Source organism: Choloepus didactylus, chromosome 1 (genome assembly GCF_015220235.1).
Source record: "Choloepus didactylus isolate mChoDid1 chromosome 1, mChoDid1.pri, whole genome shotgun sequence".
In the NCBI taxonomy this organism is placed as follows: Eukaryota; Metazoa; Chordata; class Mammalia; order Pilosa; family Megalonychidae; genus Choloepus; species Choloepus didactylus.
Genome location: NC_051307.1, coordinates 200113108 through 200140080, shown reverse-complemented (window position 1 = coordinate 200140080; position 26973 = coordinate 200113108). Strand labels below are relative to the sequence as shown.

General features: G+C 37.6%; 1 protein-coding gene across 2 annotated transcripts in view; it reads left to right on the top strand.

The window, feature by feature from the left end:
- SMARCC1 (SWI/SNF related, matrix associated, actin dependent regulator of chromatin subfamily c member 1) overlaps positions 1–26973 on the top strand; it is a 243667-nt gene that overhangs the window by 46911 nt on the left and 169783 nt on the right. For both annotated transcript variants that reach the window (XM_037849833.1, XM_037849824.1), the window contains exons 4-5: positions 24092–24173; positions 26117–26209. In XM_037849833.1, coding sequence (XP_037705761.1) covers positions 24092–24173; positions 26117–26209 — 175 coding nt within the window. The remainder of the gene's footprint in view (positions 1–24091; positions 24174–26116; positions 26210–26973) is intronic.

The following is a 26973-nucleotide window of genomic DNA, read 5'->3' as shown; positions in this document are numbered from 1 at the left end:
TGATTGGGATTGCATTGAATCTGTAGATGAGTTTGGGTAGAATTGACATCTTAATGACATTTAGCCTTCCTATACATGAACATGGAATATTTTTCCATCTTTTAAGGTCCCCTTCTATTTCTTTTAGTAGAGTTATGTAGTTTTCTTTGTATAGGTCTTTTACATCTTTGGTTAAGTTTATTCCTAGGTACTTGATTTTTTTAGTTGCTATTGAAAATGGTATCTTTTTCTTGAGTGTCTCTTCAGTTTGTTCATTTCTAGCATATAGAAACATTACTGACTTATATGCATTAACCTTGTATCCCGCTACTTTGCTAAATTTGTTTATTAGCTCTAGTAGCTGCATCGTCGAATTCTCAGGGTTTTCTAGATATAAGATCATATCATCTGCAAACAATGACAGTTTTACTTCTTCTTTTCCAATTTGGATGCCTTTTATTTCTTTGTCTTGCCGGATTGCCCTGGCTAGCACTTCCAGCACAATGTTGAATAACAGTGGTGATAGCGGGCATCCTTGTCTTGTTCCTGATCTTAGAGGGAAGGCTTTCAGTCTCTCACCATTGAGTACTATGCTGGCTGTGGGTTTTTCATATATGCTCTTTATCATGTTGAGGAAGTTTCCTTCAATTCCGACCTTTTGAAGTGTATTTATCAAAAAGGGATGTTGGATTTTGTCAAATGCTTTTTCAGCATCTATTGAGATGATCAATTGATTTTTCCCTTTTGACTTGTTAATGTGTTGTAATACATTGATTGATTTTCTTATGTTGAACCATCCTTGCATGCCTGGAATGAACCCCACTTGGTCATGGTGTATGATTTTTTTAATGTGTCTTTGGATTTGATTTGCAAGTATTTTGTTGAGGATTTTTGCATCTATATTCATTAGGGAGATTGGCCGGTAGTTTTCCTTTTTTGTAGCATCTTTGCCTGGTTTTGGTATTAGATTGATGTTAGCTTCATAACATGAGTTAGGTAGTGTTCCATTTTCTTCAATGTTTTGAAAGAGTTTGAGTAAGATTGGTGTCAGTTCTTTCTGGAAAGTTTGGTAGAATTCCCATGTGAAGCCATCTGGCCCTGGGCATTTATTTGTGGGAAGATTTTTGATGACTGATTGGATCTCTTTGCTTGTGATGAATTGGTTGAGGTCTTCTATTTCTTCTCTGGTCAGTCTCGGTTGTTCATATGTTTCCAGGAAATTGTCCATTTCCTCTACATTATCCAGTTTGTTGCCATACAGTTGTTCATAATATCCTCTTATAATTTTTTTAATTTCTTCAGGATCTGCAGTTATGTCACCTTTTTCATTCATTGTTTTGTTGATATGGGTCTTCTCTCTTTTTGATTTTGTCAGTCTAGCTAGGGGCTTGTCAGTCTTATTGATCTTCTCAAAGAACCAACTTTTGGTGATATTTATGCTCTCTATTGTTTTTTTGTTCTCTATGTCATTTATTTCTGCTTTAATCCTTGTTATTTCTTTTCTTGTACTTGGTTTAGGATTGGTTTGCTGTTCATTTTCTAGCTTCTTCATTTGATCCATTAGTTCTTTGATTTTGGCTCTTTCTTCCTTTTTAATATATGCGTTTAGTGCTATAAATTTCCCCCTTAGCACTGCTTTTGCTGCATCCCATAGGTTTTGGTATGTTGTGTTCTCATTTTCATTCGTCTCTATATATTTAGCAATTTCTCTTGCTATTTCTTCTTTAACCCACTGATTGTTTAGTAGTGTGTTGTTTAGCCTCCAGGTATTTGTGAATTTTCTAAGTCTCTGATGGTTATTGACTTCTAATTGTATTCCATTGTGGTCAGAGAATGTGCTTTGAATAATTTCAATCTTTTTAAATTTATTGAGGCTTGTTTTATGTCCCAGCATATGATCTATCCTAGTGAAAGTTCCATGAGCACTAGAAAAGTGTGTGTATCCTGGTGATTTGGGATGTAATGTCCTGTATATGTCTGTTAAATCTAATTCATTTATCAGATTGTTTAGGTTTTCAATTTCCTTATTGGTCTTCTGTCTGGTTGATCTATCTATAGGAGAGAGTGATGTGTTGAAGTCTCCCACAATTATTGTGGAAACATCAATTGCTTCCTTTAGTTTTGCCAGTGTTTCTCTCATGTATTTTGTGGCACCTTGATTGGGTGCATAGACATTTACGATTGTTATTTCTTCTTGCTGAATTGCCCCTTTTATTAGTATGTAGTGGCCTTCTTTGTCTCTCAAAACATCCCTGCATTTGAAGTCTATTTTATCTGAGATTAATATTGCTACACCTGCTTTCTTTTGGCTGTAGCTTGCATGAAATATTTTTTTCCATCCTTTCACTTTCAGTTTCTTTGTGTCCCTGTGTCTAAGATGAGTCTCTTGTATGCAACATATTGATGGTTCATTTTTTTTTGATCCATTCTGCAAATCTATATCTTTTAATTGGGGAGTTTAATCCATTTACATTCAACGTTATAACCGTGAAGGCATTTCTTGAATCAGCCATCTTATCCTTTGGTTTATGTTTGTCATATTTTTCCCCTTTGTGTATTAATATCCTTTATTGTACCCATACCGAATCTCTTTAGTACTGAACCTTTCTCCAAGTCTCTCTGTCCTTTCTTTGTTTCTCTGTCTGTAGGGCTTCCTTGAGTATCTCCAGTAGGGCAGGTCTCTTGTTAGCAAATTCTCTCAGCATTTGTTTGTCTGTGAAAAAATTTAAGCTCTCCCTCAAATTTGAAGGAGAGCTTTGCTGGATAAAGTATTCTTGGCTGGAAATTTTTCTCACTCAGAATTTTAAATATATCGTGCCAGCGCCTTCTCGCCTCCATGGTGGCTGCTGAGTAGTCACTACTTAGTCTTATGCTGTTTCCTTTGTATGTGGTGAATTGCTTTTCTCTTGCTGCTTTCAGAACTTGCTCCTTCTCTTCTGTGTTTGACAGTGTGATCAGTATATGTCTCGGAGTGGGTTTATTTGGATTTATTCTTTTTGGGGTTCGCTGAGCATTTATGATTTGTGTATTTATGTTGTTTAGAAGATTTGGGAAGTTTTCCCCAACAATTTCTTTGAATACTCTTCCTAGACCTTTACCCTTTTCTTCCCCTTCTGGGACACCAATGAGTCTTATATTCGGACGTTTCATATTATCTATCATATCCCTGAGGTCCATTTCGATTTTTTCAATTTTTTTCCCCATTCTTTCTTTTATGCTTTCATTTTCCATTCTGTCATCTTCGAGGTCACTGATTCGTTGTTCAACTTCCTCTAGTCTTGTACTATGAGTGTTCAGAATCTTTTTAATTTGGTCAGCAGTTTCTTTAATTTTCATAAGATCATCTATTTTTTTATTTAGTCTTGCAATGTCTTCTTTATGCTCTTCTAGGGTCTTCTTGATTTCCTTTGTCTCCCGTACTATGGTCTCATTGTTCATCTTTAGTTCTTTGAGTAGCTGCTCTAGGTGCTGTGTCTCTTCTGGTCTTTTGATTTGGGTGCTTGGGCTTGGGTTATCCATATCGTCTGTTTTTTTCATATGCTTTATAATTTTCTGTTGTTTTTGGCCTCGTGGCATTTGCTGAACTTGATAGGGTTCTTTTAGGATTTGTAGACCAATTGAAGTCCGTATCTCTAATTTATCAGATCTACAGCTTCGTGGAGTACACTTTCTCTAACTAACCAGCAGGTGGCGTCCACGAGCCACCTGTTCTACACAAGCTAGTTCTCCCCTGCTTAGCCTTTTTGGTGAGTGGAGGAGTGAGTCTTGTGGGGTCCAGTTGGTGTACCAAGAGGCTAATGTCCACGCCCAGTTTTGTGGTGTGTGCCTGTTATTTGAAGCACTTCCGTCACACTGGGTTGTCTGGGGCAGCTCTGGGCTATGGGGCTGGCGATGGGCAGGAGTGTTTCCTGTCCACCAGGATGATGGCTGTGAGCGGACACCCCCCTTTTCTTGGGAAGTTGTGGTGTTTAGTGAATTTTCTCAGCCACTGGCTTATTGCCTTTTGTCTCAGAGCTCTCTTAGTTCTGCTCTTGACTTGACCTGCCCAAATTGCAAGTCTTTGAAGCTTTCTGTATTGGGCTTCTTAGAGTACTTCTTTTAGAAAAAGGAAAAAGGATTAAAAAAAAAAAAAAAAAAAAAAAGGGCCCTCCTCAGAGATCTAATGGGTTATTGAAATGCTAAGCGACAAAGCAACCAGGGCCATTAAGGAAAGGTCCACAGGGCAGAGAGGTCAGCTTTTCTTCGGGAATTGCCTATGCGCCTCAGGGCCTGAGCTCTGCCCTTCCCCTTTCTATGTTCACCAGAACTCCAAAAATCCTCCGCTTTTATTTTGGAGTTTTTCGTGTTGTTTTTTTTCTATGCCTGTCTCCTCTCTGCTGGGCTGGCTGCTCTCAGAGTCTCTGGTGTCTGGTCTCAGTCTATCTATGGTTGGAGTGTGAATCGGTAGAATGAGTTTCCGATAAGGGCTGCCACTGCAGTTCTCCCTTCTCCTTCCCGGAGCTGACAGCCCCTCCTCCCACGGGACCGAGCCTGGCAGGGAGGGGCGTGGGTCCCCTGGCCGCAAAAACTTACAGATTTCGCTGATCTCAGCAGTTCCACGTTTTCATGAGTGTTGTATGAAGTATGCCCAAAGTGAGATTGCTCTGTGGTGTCCAGTCCACGCAGTTCCTGGCTTTCTACCTACTCTCCTGGAGGAGTAACTAAAACATACAGCTCACCAGTCCGCAATCTTGCCCCGCCTCCTCCTCCTCCATAACTTTCTACTCACCTTGGGCTTTTAAACATTTATTATTTGCTCTCCCAAAGCTGGGAAACCAAAGTCAAGAAATTTTCTCTACCATATTTCTCCCACAGGAGTTATAAATTTGTTTCTCAAAAATCTAGCATTTTCATATGTTTGGAGACTGCTAGACCCTAGAGACAGCTGTTTGACTTCATTTGTATCAATTTGAGTCCTAATTACATATATGACAAAATAGTCTTCTTAGTGTAGTTAGGTCAGTGATACATGGTTCCAATATCACTAGGTCATAAAGCATTTATAAGTTACCAAAAAGTGTAAACTATGTTAAGTGTCAGAGATAAACTATAATTTTTTTTTTAAATTCAGTTTTATTGAAATACATTCACACACCATGCAATCATCCATGATATACAATCCACTGTCCACAGTATAACATAGTTATGCGTTCATCACCACAATCTATGTCTGAACATTTTCCTTACATCAGAAAGAACCAGAACAAGAATAAAAAATAAAAGTGAAAAAAAAACACCCAAATCATCCCCCCATTCCACCCCATTTGTCGTTTAGTTTTTATCCCCATTCCTCCACTCATCCATACACTAGATAAAGGGGGTGTGATCCACAAGATCTTCACAATCGCACTGTCACCCCTTGTAATCTACATTATTATATAATTGTCTTCAGAAGTCCAGACTGCTGGGTTGGAGTTTGGTAGTTTCAGGTATTTACTTCTAGCTATTCCAATACATTAAAGCCTAAGAGGTGTTATCTATATAGTGCATAAGAATGTCCACCAGAGTGACCTCTCGTCTCCATTTGGAATCTCTCAGCCACTGAAACTATTTCGTCTCATTTTGCATCCCCCTTTTGGTCAAGAAGATATTCTCAGTCCCACGATGCCGGGTCCACATTCATCCCCGGGAGTCATACTTTGCGTTGCCAGGGAGATTTACACCCCTGGGAGTCGGGTCCCACGTAGGGGGAAGGGCAGCGAGTTCAGCTGTTGAGATGGCTCAGTTAGAGAGAGAGAGGGCCACATCTGAGCAACAAAGAGGTACTCAGGGGGAGACTCTTAGGCACCATTACATACAAGTTTAGACTCTCCTTTGTGGTAATGAGCTTCATAAGGGCAAGTCCCATGCTCGAGGGCTCAGCACATCAAACCACCAGTCTCAGTGTTTGTGACAACATACGCTAGGGGATCAGCATCTCAAAGTTTAGAGATAGGCCTTACAATTCAGGGATAGAGTTAACTGCTGTAAGAGCTTACAATCTAGGGACTATTGCAATTATTGTGTTCACGTTAGGCTATGTTCTAAGATTCAATTCTGAGTTTACACATTATAGTTAGTCCATATTGATGAGGCATCATCCCTCTCACCATGTTTTCTCCAACACTTATACTCCTATATATATATTTTCCTACAATTTTACAGAGTTATATTCACATACCATACATTTATCCACAGTGTACAATCAGTTGTTCATGGTATCATCATAAAGTTGTACATTTATCACCACAATCAGCGTTTGAACATACTGATTACTACAAGAAAAATTGTTGTTTTTTTTTTTTTTTTAGCAATAAGAAAAAATGATAAAAAGAAAAATAACATGTCATACAATACAATATACTACTAAGGACAGCAGATAACACCACTGCCAAGAATCCCATATTACTCCCTTATATCCCCTTCTCATATACATTTAGCATTGGCGTATTGCCTTTGTTACATTTAATGGAGGTATATTACAGTGTTACTGTTGACCATAGACTCCAGTTTGCTTTGATTATGTTTTTTCCTGAATACCATCCCTTTTTCAAATTCCTACATGGTTGACATTCATTCGCTTTCCCACATGCAAAAACATTTTTATATTTGTATATTTAGTAACAGTCATTGGCCACTCCAGTTTTTGCCACGTTATACAGTCCCAGTCTTTATCATCTATCTTTACCTCTGGTGTCATACATTCTCTTATCCCACCTCTTTCAGCTTTACTCACAGACATCTTTGTTCAGTGTACTTGCAATACCGTGCTACCATCACACAGTATTATGCTATCTATTTCTGGATCTATGCAATCAATCCTAAACATTCTGTAGTCCTTCAGCATCAAATGGCTGATCTCTGCCCTCTTTCTATCTCCTGGTCGCCTGTGTTGTCAGCTTTTAACTCCCAAAGTTTGTTCATTAATGTCTGTTCATATTAGTGAGACCATACAGAATCTGTCCTTTTGTTTCTGGCTAACTTCACTCAACATAATGACCTCAAGGTTCATCCACATTATTACATGATCCATGTCTTTGTTCTGTCTTACAGCTGCATAATATTCCATCATGTGTATATACCACAGTTTGTTTATCCACTCGTCCTTTGATGGACATTTGGGCTGTTTCCATCTCTTGGCAATTGTGAATAATGCTGCAATAAACATTGGTTTACAAATGTCTGTTTGTGTCTTAAGTTTCAGTTCCTCTGAGTATATACCCAGCAATGGAATAGCTGGGTCATATGGCAAATCTATATTTAGCTCCCTGAGGAACCTCCATACTGTCTTCCAGAGTGGTTGCACCATTCTACATTCCCACCAACAATGAATAAGTGTGCCTCTTTCTCCACATCCTCTCCAGCACTTGTCATTTTCTGTTTTTTGGATAATGGCCATTCTGGTAGGTTTGAGATGATATCTCATTGTGGTTTTGATTTGCATTTCCCTAATAGCCAGTGAAGTTGAGCATTTTTTCATATGCTTTTGAGCCATTTGCATTTCCTCTTCAGAAAAATGTCTGTTCATGTCTTTTGCCCATTTTTTAATTGGATTGTTTGTCTTTCTGTTATTGAGATGCAGGATTCCTTTATATATTCGGGATATTAAACCCTTATCTGATATGTGGTTTCCAAATATCATCTCCCATTGTGTAGGTTGCCTTTTGACTTTTCTGACAAAGTCCTTTGATGTACAAAAGTGTTTAATTTTGAGGAGATCCCATTTGTCTATTTGTTCTTTGGTTGCTCGTGCCTTGGGTGTGAGGTCTAAGAAACCACCTCCTTTCACAAGATCTTTAAGATATTGCCCTACATTTTCTTCTAAGAGTTTTATGGTCTTGGTGCTAATGTTTAGGTCTTTGATCCACTTTGAGTTAATTTTGGTATAAGGTGTGAGATGGACATCCTCTTTCATTCTTTTGGAAATGGATATCCAGTTCTCCAAACACCATTTATTGAACAGGCTGCTCTTTCAGTTGCTTCGGCTTCACTGCCTTATCAAAGATCAGTTGTCCATAGATGTGAGGGTCTACTTCTGAACACTCAGTTCGATTCCATTGGTCAGTATATCTGTCCTTATGCCAGTACCATGCTGTTTTGAGCACTGTAGCTTTGTAATATGCTTCAAAGTCAGGTAGTGTGAGACCTCCCACTTCACTCCTCTTCCTCAAGACATTTTTGGCTATTCGGGGCACCTTACCCTTCCAAATAAATTTAGTTATTGGTTTTTCTATTTCTGTAAAGTAAGTTGTTGGGATATGAATTGTTATTGCATTGAATCTGTAAATCAGTTTAGGTAAAATTGCCGTCTTAACTATATTTAGTCTTCCAATCCTTGAACATGGTATATTCTTCCATTTTTTCAGGTCATGTTCAATTTCTTTTAGCAGTTTCTTATAGTTTTCTATGTAAAGGTCTTTTGTGTCCTTGGTTAAGTTTATTCCTAAATACTTGATTCTTTTGGTTGCTATTGTAAATGGGATTTTTTTCTTGATTTCCTCCTCTTGTTGCACATTACTTGTGTATAGGAACACTACAGATTTTTGCGTGTTGATCTTGTAGCCTGCTACTTTGCTGTATTCATTGACTAGTTCTAGTAGCTTTGCTGTAGATTTTTCTGGATTTCCTACATATAGAATCATGTCATCTGCAAATAGTGAAAGTTTTACTTCTTCCTCTCCAATTTGGATGCCTTTTATTTCTTTTTCTTGCCTAATTGCTCTCGCTAGAACTTCCAGCACAATGTTGAATAACAATGGTGATAGTGGGCATCCCTGTCTTGTTCCTGATCTTAGAGGAAAAGCTTTCAGTCTCTCCCCATTGAGTGTGATGTTAGCTCTGGGTTTTTCATATATTGCCTTTATCATATTGAAAAAGTTCCCTTCTATTCCTATCCTTTGAAGTGTTTTCATCAGGAAAGGATGTTGAATTTTGTCAAATGCCTTTTCTGCATCAATCGAGATGATCATGTGGTTCTTCTGCTTTGATTTATTGATGTGGTGTATTACATTAATTGATTTTCTTGTGTTGAACCAGCCTTGCATACCTGGAATAAATCCCACCTGTTCGTGGTGTATAATTCTTTTAATGTGCTGCTGGATTCGATTTGCGAGTATTTTGTTGAGGATTTTTGCATCTATATTCATTAAAGAAATTGGTCTATAATTTTCTTTTTTTGTAGTATCTTTGCCTGGTTTTGGTATTAGGGTGATGATGGCTTCATAGAAAGAGCTAGGTAGCTTTCCCTCTTCTTCAATTTTTTTGAAGAGATTGAGCAGGATTGGTACTAATTCGTTCTTGAATGCTTGGTAGAATGCACATGTGAAACCATCTGGTCCTGGGCTTTTCCTTTTTGGGAGCTTTTTGATGACTAACTCAATCTCTTGACTTGTGATTGGTTTGTTGAGGTCATCTATTTCTTCTTGAGTTAATGTTGGTTGTTTATGCTTTTCTAGGAAGTTGTCCATTTCATCTAAGTTGTCTAGTTTATTAGCATATAGTTGCTCATAGTATCTTCTCATTACCTCCTTAATTTCTGCAGGGTTGGTAGTTATATTTCCTTTCCCATTTCTGATTGCATTTATTTGCATCTGCTCTCTCTTTTTTTTTGTTAGCCTAGCCAGTGGTCCATCGATTTTATATATTTTCTCAAAGAACCAGCTTCTGGTTTTGTTGATTCTCTCTATTGTTTTCCTGTTCTCAATTGCATTTATTTCTGCTCTAATCTTTGTTATTTCTTTCCTTCTGCTTGCTTTGGGGTTAGTTTGCTGTTCTTTCTCTAATTCCTCCAGGTGAGCAGTTAACTCTTCAATTTTTGCTCTCTCTTCTCTTTTAATATAGGCATTTAGGGCAATAAATTTCCCTCTCAGCACCGCCTTTGCTGCATCCCATAAGTTTTGATAAGTTGTGTTTTCATTGTCATTTGCCTCGAGGTATTTACTAATTTCTCTTGTCATTTCTTCCTTTTCCCACTGGTTTTCTAAGAGGGTGTTGTTTAGCCTCCATATGTTTGTGAATTTTATGACCTTCTGCCTTTTATTTATTTCCAACTTCATTCCATTGTGGTCTGAGAAAGTGTTTTGTATAATATCAATATTATTTTTTTTTTAATTCCGTTTTATTGAAATATATTCACAAACCATACAGTCATCCATGGTATACAATCAACTGTTCACAGTATGATCATATAGTTATGCGTTCATCACCACAATCTATTTCTGAACATTTTCCTTACATCAGAAAGAATCAGAATAAGAACAAAAAATAAAAGTGAAAAGAGAATACCCAAACCATCCCCCCATCCCACCCTATTTGTCATTTAGTTTTTACTCCCATTTTTCTACTGATTTTTTTTCAATTTTTTAACTTTGTTTATCAAAAAATTAAAAACAAACAGGCAAACAACAACCAAAAAAACCCCACAACATTTCAAACAAAGCAATGGATTAAGGAAAACAAATAACCTAAAATAACTACTTTGCTTCCAATATGTTCCTACCATACCCCAAGAAAATTAATAAACCATGTCCAAACAGAGGAGTAAGAAAAACAAATAATCTAAAATAACTACATTGCTTCCAACATGTTCCTACCATACCCCAAGAAAATTAACAACCCCTAAGAAAACAAAGGAATAAGAGAAAAAGAAAACCTAAAATAACTCTATTGCTTCCAACATGATCTTACTATATCCAAGAAAGTTTACAAACCATAATCATTCCTGAGCATTCCCATAACATTGAGATTACCCTCCATAGTTTATCTGTTCTTATTAGATTATCATTCCCCCTCCACTAATTGGTATCTCTAGGTCCCCTACATTCTACAGTATAAAACATTGTACATTTTTCACAGAATTCACATCAGTGGTAACATACACTATCTCTCTTTTTGTGCCTGGCTTATTTTGCTCAGCATTATGTCTTTTTTTTTTTTTTTTAATCTTCATTTTATTGAGATGTATTCATATACCACGCAGTCATTCAAAACAAATCGTACTTTCGATTGTTCACAGTACCATTACATAGTTGTACATTCATCACCCAAATCAATCCTTGACACCTTCATTAGCACACACACAAGAATAACAAGAATAATAATTAGAGTGAAAAAGAGCAATTGAAGTAAAAAAGAACACTGGGTACCTTTGTCTGTTTGTTTCCTTCCCCTATTTTTCTACTCATCCATCCATAAACTAGACAAAGTGGAGTGTGGTCCTTATGGCTTTCCCAATCCCCTTGTCACCCCTCATAAGCTACATTTTTATACAACTGTCTTCGAGATTCATGGGTTCTGGGTTGTAGTTTGATAGTTTCAGGTATCCACCACCAGCTACCCCAATTCTTTAGAACCTAAAAAGGGTTGTCTAAAGTGTGCGTAAGAGTGCCCACCAGAGTGACCTCTCGGCTCCTTTTGGATTCTCTCTGCCACTGAAGCTTATTTCATTTCCTTTCACATCCCCCTTTTGGTCAAGAAGATGTTCTCCGTCCCACGATGCTGGGTCTACATTCCTCCCCGGGAGTCATATTCCACGTTGCCAGGGAGATTCACTCCCCTGGGTGTCTGATCCCACGTAGGGGGGAGGGCAGTGATTTCACCTTTCAAGTTGGCTTAGCTAGAGAGACAGGGCCACATCTGAGCAACAAAGAGGCATTCGGGAGGAGGCTCTTAGGCACAACCATAGGGAGGCCTAGCCTCTCCTTTGCAGCAACCGTCTTCCCAAGGGTAAAACCTGTGGTAGAGGGCTCAACCCATCAAACCACCAGTCCCCTATGTCTGTGGTCATGTTAGCAACCATGGAGGTGGGGTAGGCGAATACCCCTGTATTCTCCACAGGCTCCTCAAGGGGGCACTGCATCTTTTTTTTTTTTCCCTTGTTTTTTTTTTTTTTAACTTTCCCTTCTTTTTTAAATCAACTGTATGAAAAAAAAGTTAAAAAGAAAACAAACATACAATAAAAGAACATTTCAAAGAGACCATAACAAGGGAGTAAGAAAAAGACAACTAACCTAAGATAATATCAATATTTTTAAATTTGTTGAGACTTGCTTTGTGACCCAACATGTGGTCTATCCTAGAGAATGTTCCATGAGCACTTGAGAAAAAGGTGTATCCTGCTGTTATTGGATGTAGTGTTCTATAAATGTCTGTCAAGTCTAGTTCATTTATCATACAATTCAACATCTGTTTCTTTAGTGATCCTCTGTCTAGATGTTCTGTCCATTGATGAGAGTGGTGTATTGAAGTCTTCAACTATTATTGTAGAGGTATCTATTTCTCCTTTCAGTGGTTGCAGTGTTTGCCTCATGAATTTTGGGGCATTCTGGTTTGGTGCATAAATATCTATGATATGTTTTCTTGATGAATTGACCCTTTTATTAATATATAGTGCCCTTCTTTTTCTCTTTTAGTTGTTTTACTTTTGAAGTCTAACTTGTCTGATATTAATATAGCTACTCCCGCTTTTTTCTGGCTGTTGTTTGCATGAAATATCTTTTTCCAACCTTTCACTTTCAGTCTATGTTTGTCCTTGTGTCTAAAGTGAGTTTCTTGTAGACAGCATATAGATGGGTCCTGTTTTTTAATCCATTCTGCCAGTCTGTGTCTTTTTATTGGGGAGTTTAATCCATTCACATTTAGTGTTATTACTGTAAGGGCAGTACTTTCTACTACCATTTTGTTTTTTGGAATTTATATGTCATATCTTATTTTTTCCTCTCCTTTTACCTTTCCTGATAATCTTCATTTCTGCACTCTTCTCCAACTCTCTCTCTCCTGTCTTTTCCTATCAGCCTGTAGCACTCCCTTTAGTATTTCTTGTAGTGCCGGTGTCTTATTCACAAACTCTCTCAGTGTCTGTTTGTCTGAAAATGTTTTAATCTCTCCCTCATTTTTGAAGGAATGTTTTGCTGGATATAGAATTCTTGGTTGGCAGTTTTTCTCTTTCAGTATCTTAAATATATCATGCCACTGTCTTCTTGCCTCCATGGTTTCTGCAGAGAAATCTGTACATAGTCTTATTGACCTTCCCTTGTATGTGATGGATTGCTTTTCTCTTGCTGCTTTCAGAATCCTCTCTTTGTCTTTGACATTGGACAATCTGACTAGTAAGTGTCTTGGAGTAGGTCTATTGGGATCTGTTCTATTTGGGGTACGTTGTACTTCTTGAATCTCTAGTTTTCTGTCTTTTATAAGAGTTGGGAAATTTTCAGTGAATATGTCTTCTATTACTCTTTCTGCCCCTTTTCCCCTCTCTTTTTCTGGGATACCCATAACACGTATATTTGTGCGTTTCATGTTGTCACTCAGCTCCCTAAGACTCTGCTCATATTTTTCCATTTTTTTCACCATCTGTTCTTTTGTGTGTATGAATTCGAATGACCTGTCTTCCAGTTCACTGATCCTTTCTTCTGCCTGTTCAAATCTACTGTTGTGTCCCTCCATTGTGTTTTTCATCTCCTCCATTGTGGCCTTCATTCCCATGAGTTCTGCCATTTGTTTTTTTAAGTTTATGAATTCTTCTTTATGGTCAGCCAGTGTCTTCTTTATATCCTTCAGCTCTTTTGCTGTATCTTCCTTCATTTCATCAAATTTATTTAGCATTAGTTGCCTCCACTCCTGTGTCTCAGCTGAGCTATTAGTTTGTTCCTTTGGCTGGTCCATGTTTTCGTGTTTCCTGGTATGGCTTGTTATCTTAAGTTGTCTAGGCATCTGATTCTCTTGATTAGTTTATTTTGGAGCTTGTTTTCTGTCTTTTACCTAGTGGTTTTCTTGTTGGTTGGCTTTGTTTTCTGGCCTCTGTTATTCAGTTCAGCTTATTCTAGACCTCTAATTTAGGTTCTATTTAGTTGATCAGAACTTTTCCCCTCTTGTTTTTTCTGTTTCTTGCTCTGCCTCTATGTAACCTTTTTGTGAGTAGGTCTCCTCAGATATGGTCAACCCTGGTCAGATTTTCCCAGTCTGGTGAAGCCCAGGTCTCATTGGGAAGGTATGGAGTTTTCCTGAGAATGAGACCCTCCTATGAGGCCTTTAGAATTGGTGCTTTTCCTCTCCTGTCCAGCAGGTGACGCTGGCCAGCCCGCAGCTCCCCTACCAGTGTAAGGAGGTGTGGAGACTTTAGTTCTCCTGGTGCCTCTGATCCTGTTGGGGGTGTGGCTGACTGAAGCTGGAATCTGAATTCCAGCCCCTGAGGTCTGAATTCCCAGAAGGAGGACTGCCAGTTGAGCTGGGCCTCCCTCCACTCTCCCAATCCTCAGACCTCCAGTTGTCTCTCAGGGGCACTATTCCCTTGTCCTCTCTCCTCTTTGGGGCCTCTCCAGGTAGATTCCTTGGTCAGCCTGAGTTGCCACTTAAAGACGGGGCTGGAGGCCTTCAGTAGTGGATACGGAATTTAAAGACACTGTGGGTACTCTGTCTCCCCCAAACCCAGCCTAGTCCCTCAACCTGGGCTTTCCGATAGAAAATAACCACATATATTACTTTTAGATTAAAAAAAAAAAAAAAAGAAATCAAGAAAAAGAAAAAAGGAAAAAAAAAAAAAGAGTCTCTTTTAAAAGTCTTTCCCCCTGCTGGGAGTTTTGTCAGTGTCAGAATAGAGCATTTAAAGATATGCTTTGGGCTATTGTCTGATAATTACTCTCCAACCGCTTCACTTCCACCCCTGCCGGGGGCTATTGAAATGCAAAAAGATAAGGGATCAGTGAGAAGCCAGAAGGGACAAAATGTAAGGGAAAAAAAATGGCTTTTTTGGAGTCTGGGAATCGGTGCCCGCTTTTACGTGCCCCCACTTCTTGGAGCCCAGCCCTTCTTTAGCACCCCAGCTCCCAAAGTTAGTTAGTTAATTTGTTAATTAATTCTGCAGTTGAGGCTGGGTTGAGCCTCCCTTCTTGCCATCAGCAGATTGCTGTTTTTTGTTTTTTTTTTCCCCCCCTTTCAGGGAGCCGGCAGCAAGACAGTCTGTGAGGTCTGGGTGGGGAGGGGCGCCAGACCCCTGGTCCGGGGAACTTAAACAATGTTCGCTGTGATCCCAGCTTTTCCTCCAATTCCAAACTTGTGTCCAATGTGTGACTGGTTACTGGAGACCCTGAAAACACTGTTTCATATAGTTCTTGGGTAATTGCCAGCTGCTCTAGGGGAGAGACGAAATTCTGCTCCTCACCACTCCGCCATCTTCTAGCATTATAAACTGTAATTTTTAAAGTATTCGTTTGGAAAGCTTCAAAATATTTAGGTATTTGTCGAATTTTGTACATCCTGTCAGTATGTAAGTCATTTATAAAAAGTAAATATTTGGCTGGAACTCATTCTATGCAGTTCCAAGTATTTAACAACAAGCTGGAATTCCATCTTTAATTTTTTTTTTTTTCCACAAAGTGCATTACCAAAGATATAGTCAGTACAGTTGTGTTTGTGATATCTTTTGTTTCAAGAAGCATGTGCTTTGGGTGAAATTGCATATTAGCTGGATTGATACTTGAGCATTGGTCAGAAAATTCCTGATGTACCTTTGTGATAAGAAACACGAAAATAAGCCACTAGGGGCATTCTTAAGATAATAATCTAAGCCAAAGTAGACTTGTAGTTTACCTCATTACTAAATGATAGTGCATGTTGGGAAGATACAGTGCTGTTCATTTTTATTGTTATTTTTAAATAAAGAGTAATGCATGTATACAAACTTGAAAAACATTTAAAGGACAGTAGCATTAGAAGTAAAAAGTAAGCTTCCTTTATCCTTCCCCATGATGCCTCTCCCCTGCCTGTTAGTTAAGCACTGTTAGCAGTGTATAATCTTCCGAAACTTAACTATCTATGCTTTTATGTTTATATGAATTTAATTTTTGATGTTTTAGGTAAATGGTATCACACTCTATGTTCTATATTGTTTTTTTCTTTAGATGTTGTTAATGTGGTGACCTTTCCCTGTCGATTAATCTTCCCTTTTTTTGTTTTTAATTGCCTGCTTGGTGTTCGATGCCACAGTGGTGCTCTGTTTTATACAGTAAGACTGAGAGTCTGGGGTGGAAGGGCGACTTACTTTCATTATATGCTCTTTTTTGTGCATATTCATGTGTCTGGAGGATAAATTCCTAAAAGTGGAATTGTTGTATGTATTATCTATAGAATTTGAAATATTCTCTCTGTAAGCAGAGAATGATATATATATAAAAGGATAATGTATAATACATACAAAATATCAACATTAAATTTATTCAATATATAATACACACAATAACATATATAAAGGCAGGGAGAATAAGATAATGGACAATTATTTACTATCACCCAGCTTCAACATTACATAATTTCATGTGAAAATATTTCACTATGTAGTTTTAAAATATTTTTTAGGTAATTTTAAAATCTTTTTTTAGAAAGATGTAAATCAGTACCATTTTCACAACTAAGAAAATTAACAGTAATTCCTCAGTGTTGCCAAACAGTGTAGTATTCCAGTTTCCCTCATTATCCCATGAATTTTTTTTTAATTTTCTTTGATACATAAAACAAGTATACAAAGAAGGTCCATAAATTGCATTTGGTAGATATGATGCTGTTTGCATCTCTGCAAAAGTTTTCTTCCCACTCTCTTCCTTTTTTTTTTTTAAACCAGCTGTTTGTCTTGTAGAGTTGTCCATGTTTTGGATTTTGCTGATGTGTTCTTGAGATATCATTTAATAGGGTCTCCTAAATTTCTGGTAAATTGATGTTTAGATCTAGAGGTTTGGTCTGATTCAGGTTCAATTTTTTTTGGCAGCAGTACCCATAGATAGTGTTTTGTTCTTCCATCCAGAGCACTTAATGTTTGCTTGTTTCTCTGTTTGTGATGGGCAGACATTGATTTAAATGCCTGGGTTCATTATTTCATTAGATGAATTCATTACTACTTTACAAATACGCAAATTTTTAAAATTGGAATGTAGATATTCTACTGTTAGAGCTATAGATCCTTATTGTTACATCGATTTTTCCTTATTATTAAGGAGTGTTTCTCTGTCATTCTTTTATTTGTTTCCTGGACTAATTTTGTAAACAGAAATTTTACTCATCAACACTTTGGTTACCTTGAGATGTATTTACAAGAAAAGCAGGGTAAATTCTTTATTATTTATTGTCAGGTTTGTTTAGTTTTTTTTTTTTTCTTCTCCGTTTGCAGACAGACACAATCATTTCAAATTTGTCTAATGACTGCTTTGAAATTGTTTCTCAGATTTTTAATAGAGAAATTTGCCTTTAGCCTCAGTATCTGAATCATTTATTAAAGAAACAGTTTTTCTATGGATAATGAATAAACTTGTATAAGCAATTCTGTATCTGATATATCTTTTTTCTTTTTTTGGTTTTTAAAAAATAGTTTTATTAGAGAAGTTGTAAGTTTACAGAAAAATCATGCATAAAATACAGAGTTCCCATATACCACCTTATTATTAACACCTTGCATTAGTGTGGTACATTTGTTGCAATTAATGAAAGAACTTTTTTTTTTTTTTACTTTTTTTTCCCCACACTTTTTTTTTTCTCTAACTTTATCAAAACATTAAAAAACAAACAATAAAACAAATTTGGAACTCTTATTCATTGTTGGTGGGACTGTGTAATGGTATAGCCACTCTGGAAAGACAGTCTGGTGGTTCCTTAGAAAACTAGATATAGAGTTACCCTTCGATATACTTCTGTATATAGTTTTTCTGTTATCAGAAACCTGTGAAAGAGGGACCCCTTCTTTATACATAGGAGGCATTCACGTGTCTCTTCTTATATGTGCTGAGATAACTAGTGGGGACAGTCAGCCATATTAGGGATGTCCCATTGGTCAAGTTGGTCATCTGTTGTCCTATTAGTTAGTATAAATTGCTCAGAATTTCTAACCTACCCCTTCCTCAGAAGGGATTAAGAAAGGAGAGCTAGAACCCCAAAAATGGGATTTACAGAAAAGTTTTTTGTAGAAGGTTATATCAAGATAAGGGTACTAAGAAAGGAGGTCCTTCTTATCTATAAATGTCATTTTTAAAGCTGTAACTAGTTCCAGTGTAACTTACCTGTTTCTGTGTTTTAGTGGGCACTTTGCTTTCTCTGATTTTTAAACTGCAATTACTTTTGGAAATATTTCAATCTTGTCCTAGCACAGCAATGAAAAAGTCATAATAAATATTAGACCTTAGTTCATAATAAATGTTAATGTATTGAGTGGTTTGCTTTATAAAATCACTCATTCTGCTAGCCACTAGGGCTATACAGGAAGATTTTCAAAAAGCAAACCTAGTCCTTGTCCTCAAGGTATCTAATGAAGAATTAGATTCTTACCATCAAGGTTGTATTACGGGGTTGTAATGATAGTATACATAGGAGGTATTGGGAGCGTGAATGAAAACAGGAATAGCTGCATAAAAGTAAATGACTTGTGAACTAATTCTGGAAGTGATAGTGTCAGGCCTGTTGAGTGGGTGATGACATCCAGGAAGGCTGCAGAGTTTTGAAAGAAAGATGGGAGGTGTGGGCTGCATGTCTACAATAAAATAGATGACATGAGATTTAAGTGCATGAGCTTTTTTCTCACACTGCCTAATCCGAGCTAGTATGTGGTAGTAATGATAAAAAAAAAAAATTATAACCATAGCTAACATTATAACCATAGCTAACATTTATGGTACTAAGCAGAAGCACTATGCTAAGTTCTTAACAGATATAAACCTCATTTAATTTTCATAAAAACAGACAATAGGGGGGAAACTAAGATGGCGGGTAGGTGAGGCAGGGCAAAAAAACACCTTCATGAAAAACACTAGATGAAAACCAGAAAGTGACCCAGAATACCGGTTACAGCAGTGCACCAGCTGGACGAGGTCTGCTAGTTCCACAGGGGCCATTTACTTGGTGAAACCGGGAGTCTGCATTCTGAAACTAGTGAGTAAGCTGGCTGGAAGACCTGCAGCCGCGCGGCGGTCTAGGGAAGCCAGGGTTTGGTGTTTGGAGACCGGCTGGCTCCTTTAAAAAAAAAAGGGAGAAACCCAGGAGCGGCTGCAGTTGCAATAGTGGGAACCACACAGTAAAACACAGCAAGAGGGGGCTGGGCCGGCCTCTCGGTGTCTGGCCTGGATGATAGCCCGCTGCAGATACCCTCGGGGCCGAGGGAATGGAGGGGAGAGCCAGAAGCAGAAAGAAACCCCGCGGCTAGCAGCTGGCTCCCCGGAGGGCTGGATAAACTCCTGCCTGGTCCGTGCTCACAGCCAGGAGCCCCGCCAGTTGTCCCGGAGCTGGGAAGGAGGAACTGTGCGAGAAGAGGGGTGCTGAGACGCCCCATTCAGCCATCTTTGCATCAGGCTGAAAGCGCCGCTGCACGGCCCCACGGCCTGGGGCTTCCCTTGAGGGACGGCGTGCACTGGTGACGTAGCATGGCATTCCCTCAGCAGAGGTCCTGGAGGATCGCGGCTGGGCGGGGGGACCCGCTTGGAGAACCCAGGGATGCTATGCCAAGTCCGGTAGTTTGTGGGACAGTGAGAGAGAGGGTCTGGGACTGAAATGAAATGAAGGCTTAGACTCTTTCGGCGACCTTGAATCCCCTGGAACCTGGGGGATTTGAATATTAAAGCTGTCCTTCCTCCCTGGCCACCCGTACACACGCCCCACATTCAGGGCGGACGGCTCCAGCAACCCACCCAAACTGAGTTCTCCAACTGAACCCCACAAGAATAATTTCCCCACACACCGTGGGAACAAGGTTGAGAACTGACTTGAGGGGTATAGGTGACTCACAGACGCCATCTGCTGGTTAGTTAGAGAAAGTGTATGCCACCAAACTGTGTTTCTGAAAAATTAGATAGGTATTTTTTTTTTTACAACTTGAAAGAACCCTATCAAGCAAAGCAAATGCCAGGAGGCCAAAAACAACATAAAATCTTAATGCATATGATAAAACCAGACGATATGGAGAATCCAACTCCAAACACACAAATCAAGATTTTGGAAGAGACTCAGTACTTGGCAGAATTAATCAAAGAACTACAATCGAGGAACGAAAACATTGCAAAGGATTTAAAGGACATCGAGAAGACCACGGCCCACGATATAAGTGACATAAAGAAGACCCTAGAAGAGCATAAAGAAGACATTGCAAGAGTAAATAAAAGAATAGAAGATCTTATGGAAATAAAAGAAACTGTTGGCCAAATTAAAAAGACTCTGGATATTCACAATACAAGATTAGAGGAAGTTGAACAACGTCTCAGTGTCCTAGAAGTCCACAGGACAGAAAATGGAAGAACAAAAGTAAGAGTGGAGAAAAAAATCGAAAAAATTGAAATGGATCTCAGGGATACGATAGATAAAATAAAACATCCAAACTTAAGACTCATTGGTGTCCCAGAAGTGGAAGAGAAGGGTAAAGGTCTAGAAAGAGTATTCAAAGAAATTGTTGGGGAAAACTTCCCCAGGCTTCTACACAATATAAATACACAAAGCATAAATGCTCAGCGAACTCCAAATAGAATAAATCCAAATAAACCCACTCCAAGACATATTCTGATCAGACTCTCAAATACTGAAGAGAAGGAGCAAGTTCTGAAAGCAGCAAGAGAAAAGCAATTCACCACATACAAGGGAAACAACATAAGACTGAGTTGCGACTACTCAGTGGCCACCATGGAGACGAGAAGGCAGTGGCATGACATATTTAAAATTCTGAGAGAGAAAAATTTCCAACCAAGGATACTTTATCCAGCAAAACTTTCCTTCATATTTGAGGGAGAGCTTAAATTTTTCACAGACAAACAAATGCTGAGAGAGTTTGCTAATAAAAGACCTGCCCTACTTCAGGTACTAAAGGGAGCCCTACCAACAAAGAAACAAAGAAAGGAGAAAGTGAGATAGAGAATTTTAACAGACATATATAGAACCTTACATCCCACATCACCAGGACACTCATTTTTCTCCAGTGATCACAGATCTTTCTCCAGAAGGGACCATAAGGTGGGACATAAAACAAGCCTCAAGAAATTAAAAAAAAAAATTGAATATACTCAAAGCACATTCTCCAACCACAGTGGAATACAAATCGAAGTCAATAATTTTTGAACTGTAACTCCTCTATTTACTTCCTACATGATATAAAATACACAAACTCTAATGACAAATCAGTGGTTTTGAACTCAATGTAAAATATGTAATTTTAGACAAGTATATAAAGGTGGGGGAATGGAAGAGTATAGGAACATAGTTTATGTGTCCTATCGAAGTGAAGGTGGTATCAAAGAAAACCAAGATTGTTATGGATTTAAGAGGTTAATTTTAAGCCCCACAGTAAACACAAAGAAATCAGAGAATATAACCATAGAGATGAAAAGTAGAATATGGGTTAAGAGAAATGGGGGAAGGGGCAATGGGGAATTAAGAAATGAGTGTAGGGTTGCTGTTTGAGGTGAAGGGAAATTTCTAGTAATGGATGGTGGGAAAGAGCATTACAACATTCTAAAGGTGATTAATCCCACTAATGGAAGGCTAGGGAAGGGGTGGAATGGGAAGATTTAGTCTGTATATATGTTTCCACAACTGAAAAAAAAAAAAAAAAGACAGTCTAAATAGATGACAATTGAATGCCAAAGATGAACTTGGTTGGGATTGGAGAATGGAGGACAGGTGGCTCAAAGGGACACAGTTGAGACATAAGGAAAAGGAAATATAGTCTGTAAGCTTTGTATCATTGTTGAATCTCTTGTACTTCTTAGCTGCGTTTAATGGGATTGCATAAAAGAATGTTCTTGTTCATGGGAATTGTATATGTGAATTATAGTGTTTGTTCAAGAATGTGTGCAGCTAGCTCTCATATGTTCAGAAGACAGAGCAATAGATGATGGATGATAGATAGGGAGGGAGGGAGGGAAGGAGGGAATGAAATAGCGAGGTGACAGCATGTTAAAGTTGGTGGATTGAGCTATCGGCGGAGGGGGGTCAGGGTATGATGGAGTTCAGTGTATGGGGTTAGTATTGTTTTTGCAACTGTTCCTATAACTTTGAATTTATTTCAAAATTTAAAAAATCATAGTTACAGTATCATTTTGTAAGAAGGAAAAACAGAAGAAGGCATTTATACTCATAAAGATATTGATCCTTGGATTAGTAAATTCCTTAAGAGTACATAAATAAAGGTGGAGTCGGAATTAGAATCTAAAGCAGTTTGATAACGCAGCCCTTACTCTCAATGAATAAGCCCTACACACCTCCCTGGATATTTTTACATTAAAAGCTTTAAAATGGAGTAAAAGGAAAGTATTTATAGAAGAAAAAATATGGAGAAAGAAATGTTAGAATTTGTGAAGATTTATCCATATGGAAATGATTAGGAATAGGCCAAGACAATTCCAGAATGTTATGCTTGGATAATCATAAACAGACATTGGGGAAAGATTAAGTAAAGGTAAATAGATTAATTTTACTGCATTTTGGACAGTAGTAGGTTAAAGATCCATTTTCCTGAGGAATCAGGTATCAAGACCAGAATTCTAAAGAAGGATTTGGATGCTGCCTGAAATCATGAACAAGGGTGAGAGAGGAATCTTGAAATGAGATAGAAAGGGGAATGGAATACTAATATTCCAAGGAAATATAGGATAATAGGGATTAAGATTGGGGTGGTAGAACCCTGTTAAAAACATTAGCAGGTTGATGGAAGGACCCAAAGAGTCAACGTTAGTAATTGTTATAAATTTTCCTATTTAAAAGGATGTTTTCTAAATACCATAGTCAGCTACTCTTGTTTAATCATCTGTAGTATTTGTTGAATATCTAATGATACTCTGTTCAGTATGTCATAGAATCATTGGCAGAGAGTTCCCAAGGAAGTATTACATATTTGTCTTATTAAATACATACAAACTTTGGAAGGCAAAATATTTATTGCCAATTTTCCCTTCATTTTAAGGTGTTGAAATGTTAGGTATTTGTGCCTAATGGCCCAGTTTTAGGATTTCATTGGCAAAACCCTGTTCAGTACTCCCAGTCACGGCCAGGTATGTGGTAGCATAGCAAATGAACACTGAGGGGTTGATCATGGTGCCAAGGAATATTGTAACTTATGAGAGAAGTGCCAAGTTTGACTATTTCTAGAACTGATTGTCCTGCTGTTCATTTGGTGGTATGGCAAGTGTGATCTAAGTCACACAGTTATAGCAGAGATTGCCTGTTCTATTTTTACAGTCACATGCTTTCTCAAGGTTATTCCTCTTCTTTGCCGCATCATTTAAAAGACTCTCTTTGTTTTTATCATAGCCTCTATGTTAAAGAACCTTGACAGTAGCATATTTCCTTTCCCTCACAATTCCCAGTACCTTGTTTGTTATAATAATACTCGGTCACCACTCAGGCAGTATTTGTAGATTTTGCCTGGGGTATTCTCAGTAATTTGCAGCCTTTGCAAAGGGATAACCCACTGATTTGTCAGGTTTGTCTTGTTATAGCACTGTGTGTCTCCAAAATTCTTTAAAATTATCACCATCTCCATAGCCCTATATCCCTGGCCTGTCCTTTGAACTTGCTATAGATGAAAGGCTGGGACTTGAGTCTGACTTTACTTTAGATCATGGGCTTCATCGGTATGTTACCTTCAGCTATCACAAATTCTTGGATTAAGGAATGATCTTACTCTACTCTTGACTGTTACTGTGGTCAGTTAGAAATTTTATTTGTGAAAATTTTGCCTATTTGAATAAATACACATTTCTTGTTGTTTCAGAATTACCCAAGATACTTTCCTTTGTCTAAGAGAGTATTGATACTTTTAAGCATTTGTGTAGCAGGTAGACTTACTTTATACTTTTAGTTCACTACTTTTGGGTCTGTGGATCACTTTTCTATAAGATGCACAGTGTCTTAGATTTAAAATTTAAAACAGGATGCTTCATAGAATTGGTGTTTTATTTTGACAGTGGTGGATTTTCATGTCTCTCTTCTATGAAGGTGTTGACACTGTTCTTTCTTATACTGCTGAGAGAATACCCTCAGATTTCTAAATCTTTGCAACTCAGTTTCTTTGAATGTTAATACCAAGTTTTCACTTTTGTTCAAAGTAGGAAACAAATTAACTAATGATTTTCTTCTCTTTAAGGCGGAGGTTTGACCTACAGAATCCATCCCGAATGGATCGTAATGTTGAAATGTTTATGAATATTGAAAAAACATTGGTGCAGGTAACTCAGAAAGCTAGATTATAAAAAAAATTTTCTTTAATATACCTTCAGTTTTAAGATTAGTTCTATGGGATTGTCAAAAGATCAAAGGCAGGGTAGTTTTTTGTAATCTGGTGTTTTATTATTTTTATGAGCTGTAAAGGATGACTAATTTTGTCATTTTAAGAATACCGATCTTAAATTTCTGGTGAAATAATTTATGATATTGTTCTTTATTAATTTCACCTAATCCATTATTAGACTCTTTCATATTTAATATAAATAGTCTTATCCTAGTAGTTATTTGCTTATACAGTCATTTCTCTGGGTTTGTTCGTATTTGTACCATAAATGTAGATCTTGTTTCTCCAATTTGATTATGACCTGGAAGAGTGAGCATTTACTTTTCTTCATTTGTGTGTCCTAGCATTTTTATTAATTGTTAATTTTTATTGTCACTGAATTGATCTTACTGGTGAGGGGGCAGCTGGCAAAAATTCAACTAGATGCTATTATTAATGCCCAAAACTTGTTTGTCCCATGGATATTAGCTAGAGAAATAATTTAGTGTTTTTTGTTAGTTGATTAAGTTCTGGTCATGGTTTGAGGAGGATTTTTTTTTTTTTTTTTTTTAATTTTATTTTGAAATAAATTCAAACTTACAGAAACAGTTGCAAAAACAATACAAACCCCACACTCAGAACTCCAGCATACCCTGACTTGCCTCCCCCGATACCCCGCTCCACCAACTTAAACATCCTGTCACACCACCATTTCTTTCTTTCCCTCCTTATCTATCATCCATCATCTATTGCTCCGTCTTCTGAACATATGAGAGCAAGCTGTACACATCCTTGAACAAACAGTATAATTCACATACACATTTCCCATGAACAAGAACATTCTTTTATGGATTCCCATTAAGCGCAGCTAAAAAGTTCAAGAAATTCAACATTGATGCAAAGCTTACATTCTATATTTCCTTTTTTTTTTCTTCTTTTTTTCCTTATGTCCCAACTGTGTCCCTTTGAGTCTACTCTCCTCCATCCTCAGATCCCATTCAGGATCATGAGGAGGATGTTTTAATGATTGCCATTTTTAAGATTAGAAATGGGAAGAAAGAGCTAAATATAATCTGCAATCATTATTTTCTATTAAGTCAATTACATGATGAGTGAAAATAGACATATATTCTCATTTCCCCACATACCAATAAAAGGTATAGCAGAAAATGCTACCTTGGATTGTTAAACTTGAGTTTAGGTAAAATTGACTAAGAGGATTAATTTGTCAACATGGTAACTTAATGAAAAAGATGTTGATTTCCATTAGGTCATGATTCTTAACATTTTTTATTTTTTTTTTATTTTTTTATATTTAGTACTGTGGTAGGTGCTTTATTTACATTAACTCATCTAATTCTTAAAATGAGCCTAAGAGGTAGTGTTCTGGTTTTCTAAAGCTGCCCAAATGCAATATGCAAGAAATGGACTGGCTTTTACAATGGGCGTTTATTGTTCACAAATTTACAGTTCTAAGGCCATGAGAATGTCCAAATTAAGGCATCAAGAGGAAGATGCCTTCTCTGAGGAAAGGCTGATGGTGTCCAGGGTTTCTCTGTCACATGGGAAGGCACATGGCTGGCTCTGCTGATCCTTCTTTCCTGGGTTTAGCTTCTGGTTTCAGTGGCTTTCTCCAAATTATCTCTGGGCTACTGTCTTAGCTTCTCTCTTTGCTTCTTTAATCTAAGTGTACCTAACTGCAGAGAAGTAATCTGGGAATGGCCTTAAGTGGCCTGCTGAACCCATAGTTTTATCTTGAGATAAAAATTTTACAGAATTCTACTCCATGTAGAATTCCATGTTAAGAATATGGCTTTGAGTTCCAACTTTGCCATTAGGGTAATGCATAAATAATGAGGCATTATTTCAAAACCAAAGAAATTTCTGTTCTTTCTTTTTCAGAACAATTGTCTGATCAGACCCAACATCTACCTCATCCCAGATATTGACTTGAAGTTGGCTAACAAATTGAAAGATATCATCAAACGACATCAGGTAATAGACACAGCCACTTCAGAAACACTGAGTAGTAGTAAGCATCTTATAAATCTCAACTACACTATCTTTTGATTTCTGTATATATCTCCATTAAAAGAAAGTTCTCTCTCTGGGTTCTTATAGTACCAGATGTTTTCCTCTCCACTTGCCTTCAATTCTTAACCTAGAAGTAGCATTTAATAAAGTCATTGGTATGAAGTCATCATAATTTTATTGTGAAATGCTGTTACATAGAGATAAGATGAGACCACAGAATTCTGCATCACAGAGATCACAAGTCCCACACAGTGAGAGTTGGTGGGAGGAGATCAAATGTTACGTTAAGTAACCTGCTGCCTCCCTAAATTAGATGCTATGTTTATATATGATTTTTTAAAAATGACTGAAAAATTCCGCTGTCTTGACTCTCATATACTAGTTCTCTCTTGTGACATCTTCACCTCTTTTTTTCTAACTTCATTTTAGGCTGACACCTTGGGTGTTTATTGCATGTAGGTTTGTGATTCTATGTCGCAAACTGTAACCAAACTCAAGATGAGGGTAACTAGCTAAGGAGACCCAGGTAAAAGATACTTTTCTGAAAAACATTGCTTGAATGCAAAGTTTTAGCAATCTTTGAGACTGGTTGAGAAGCCTCATAAAATAGTGTTCTTTTTTCCTACTGCAAAAGAGATTGCTATTTGAATTATGGTTTTAGCATTTAGTAAGATATCTTGCAGGTTCCTAAAACACAGTTTTCTAATACTTCTTACAATTAGAGA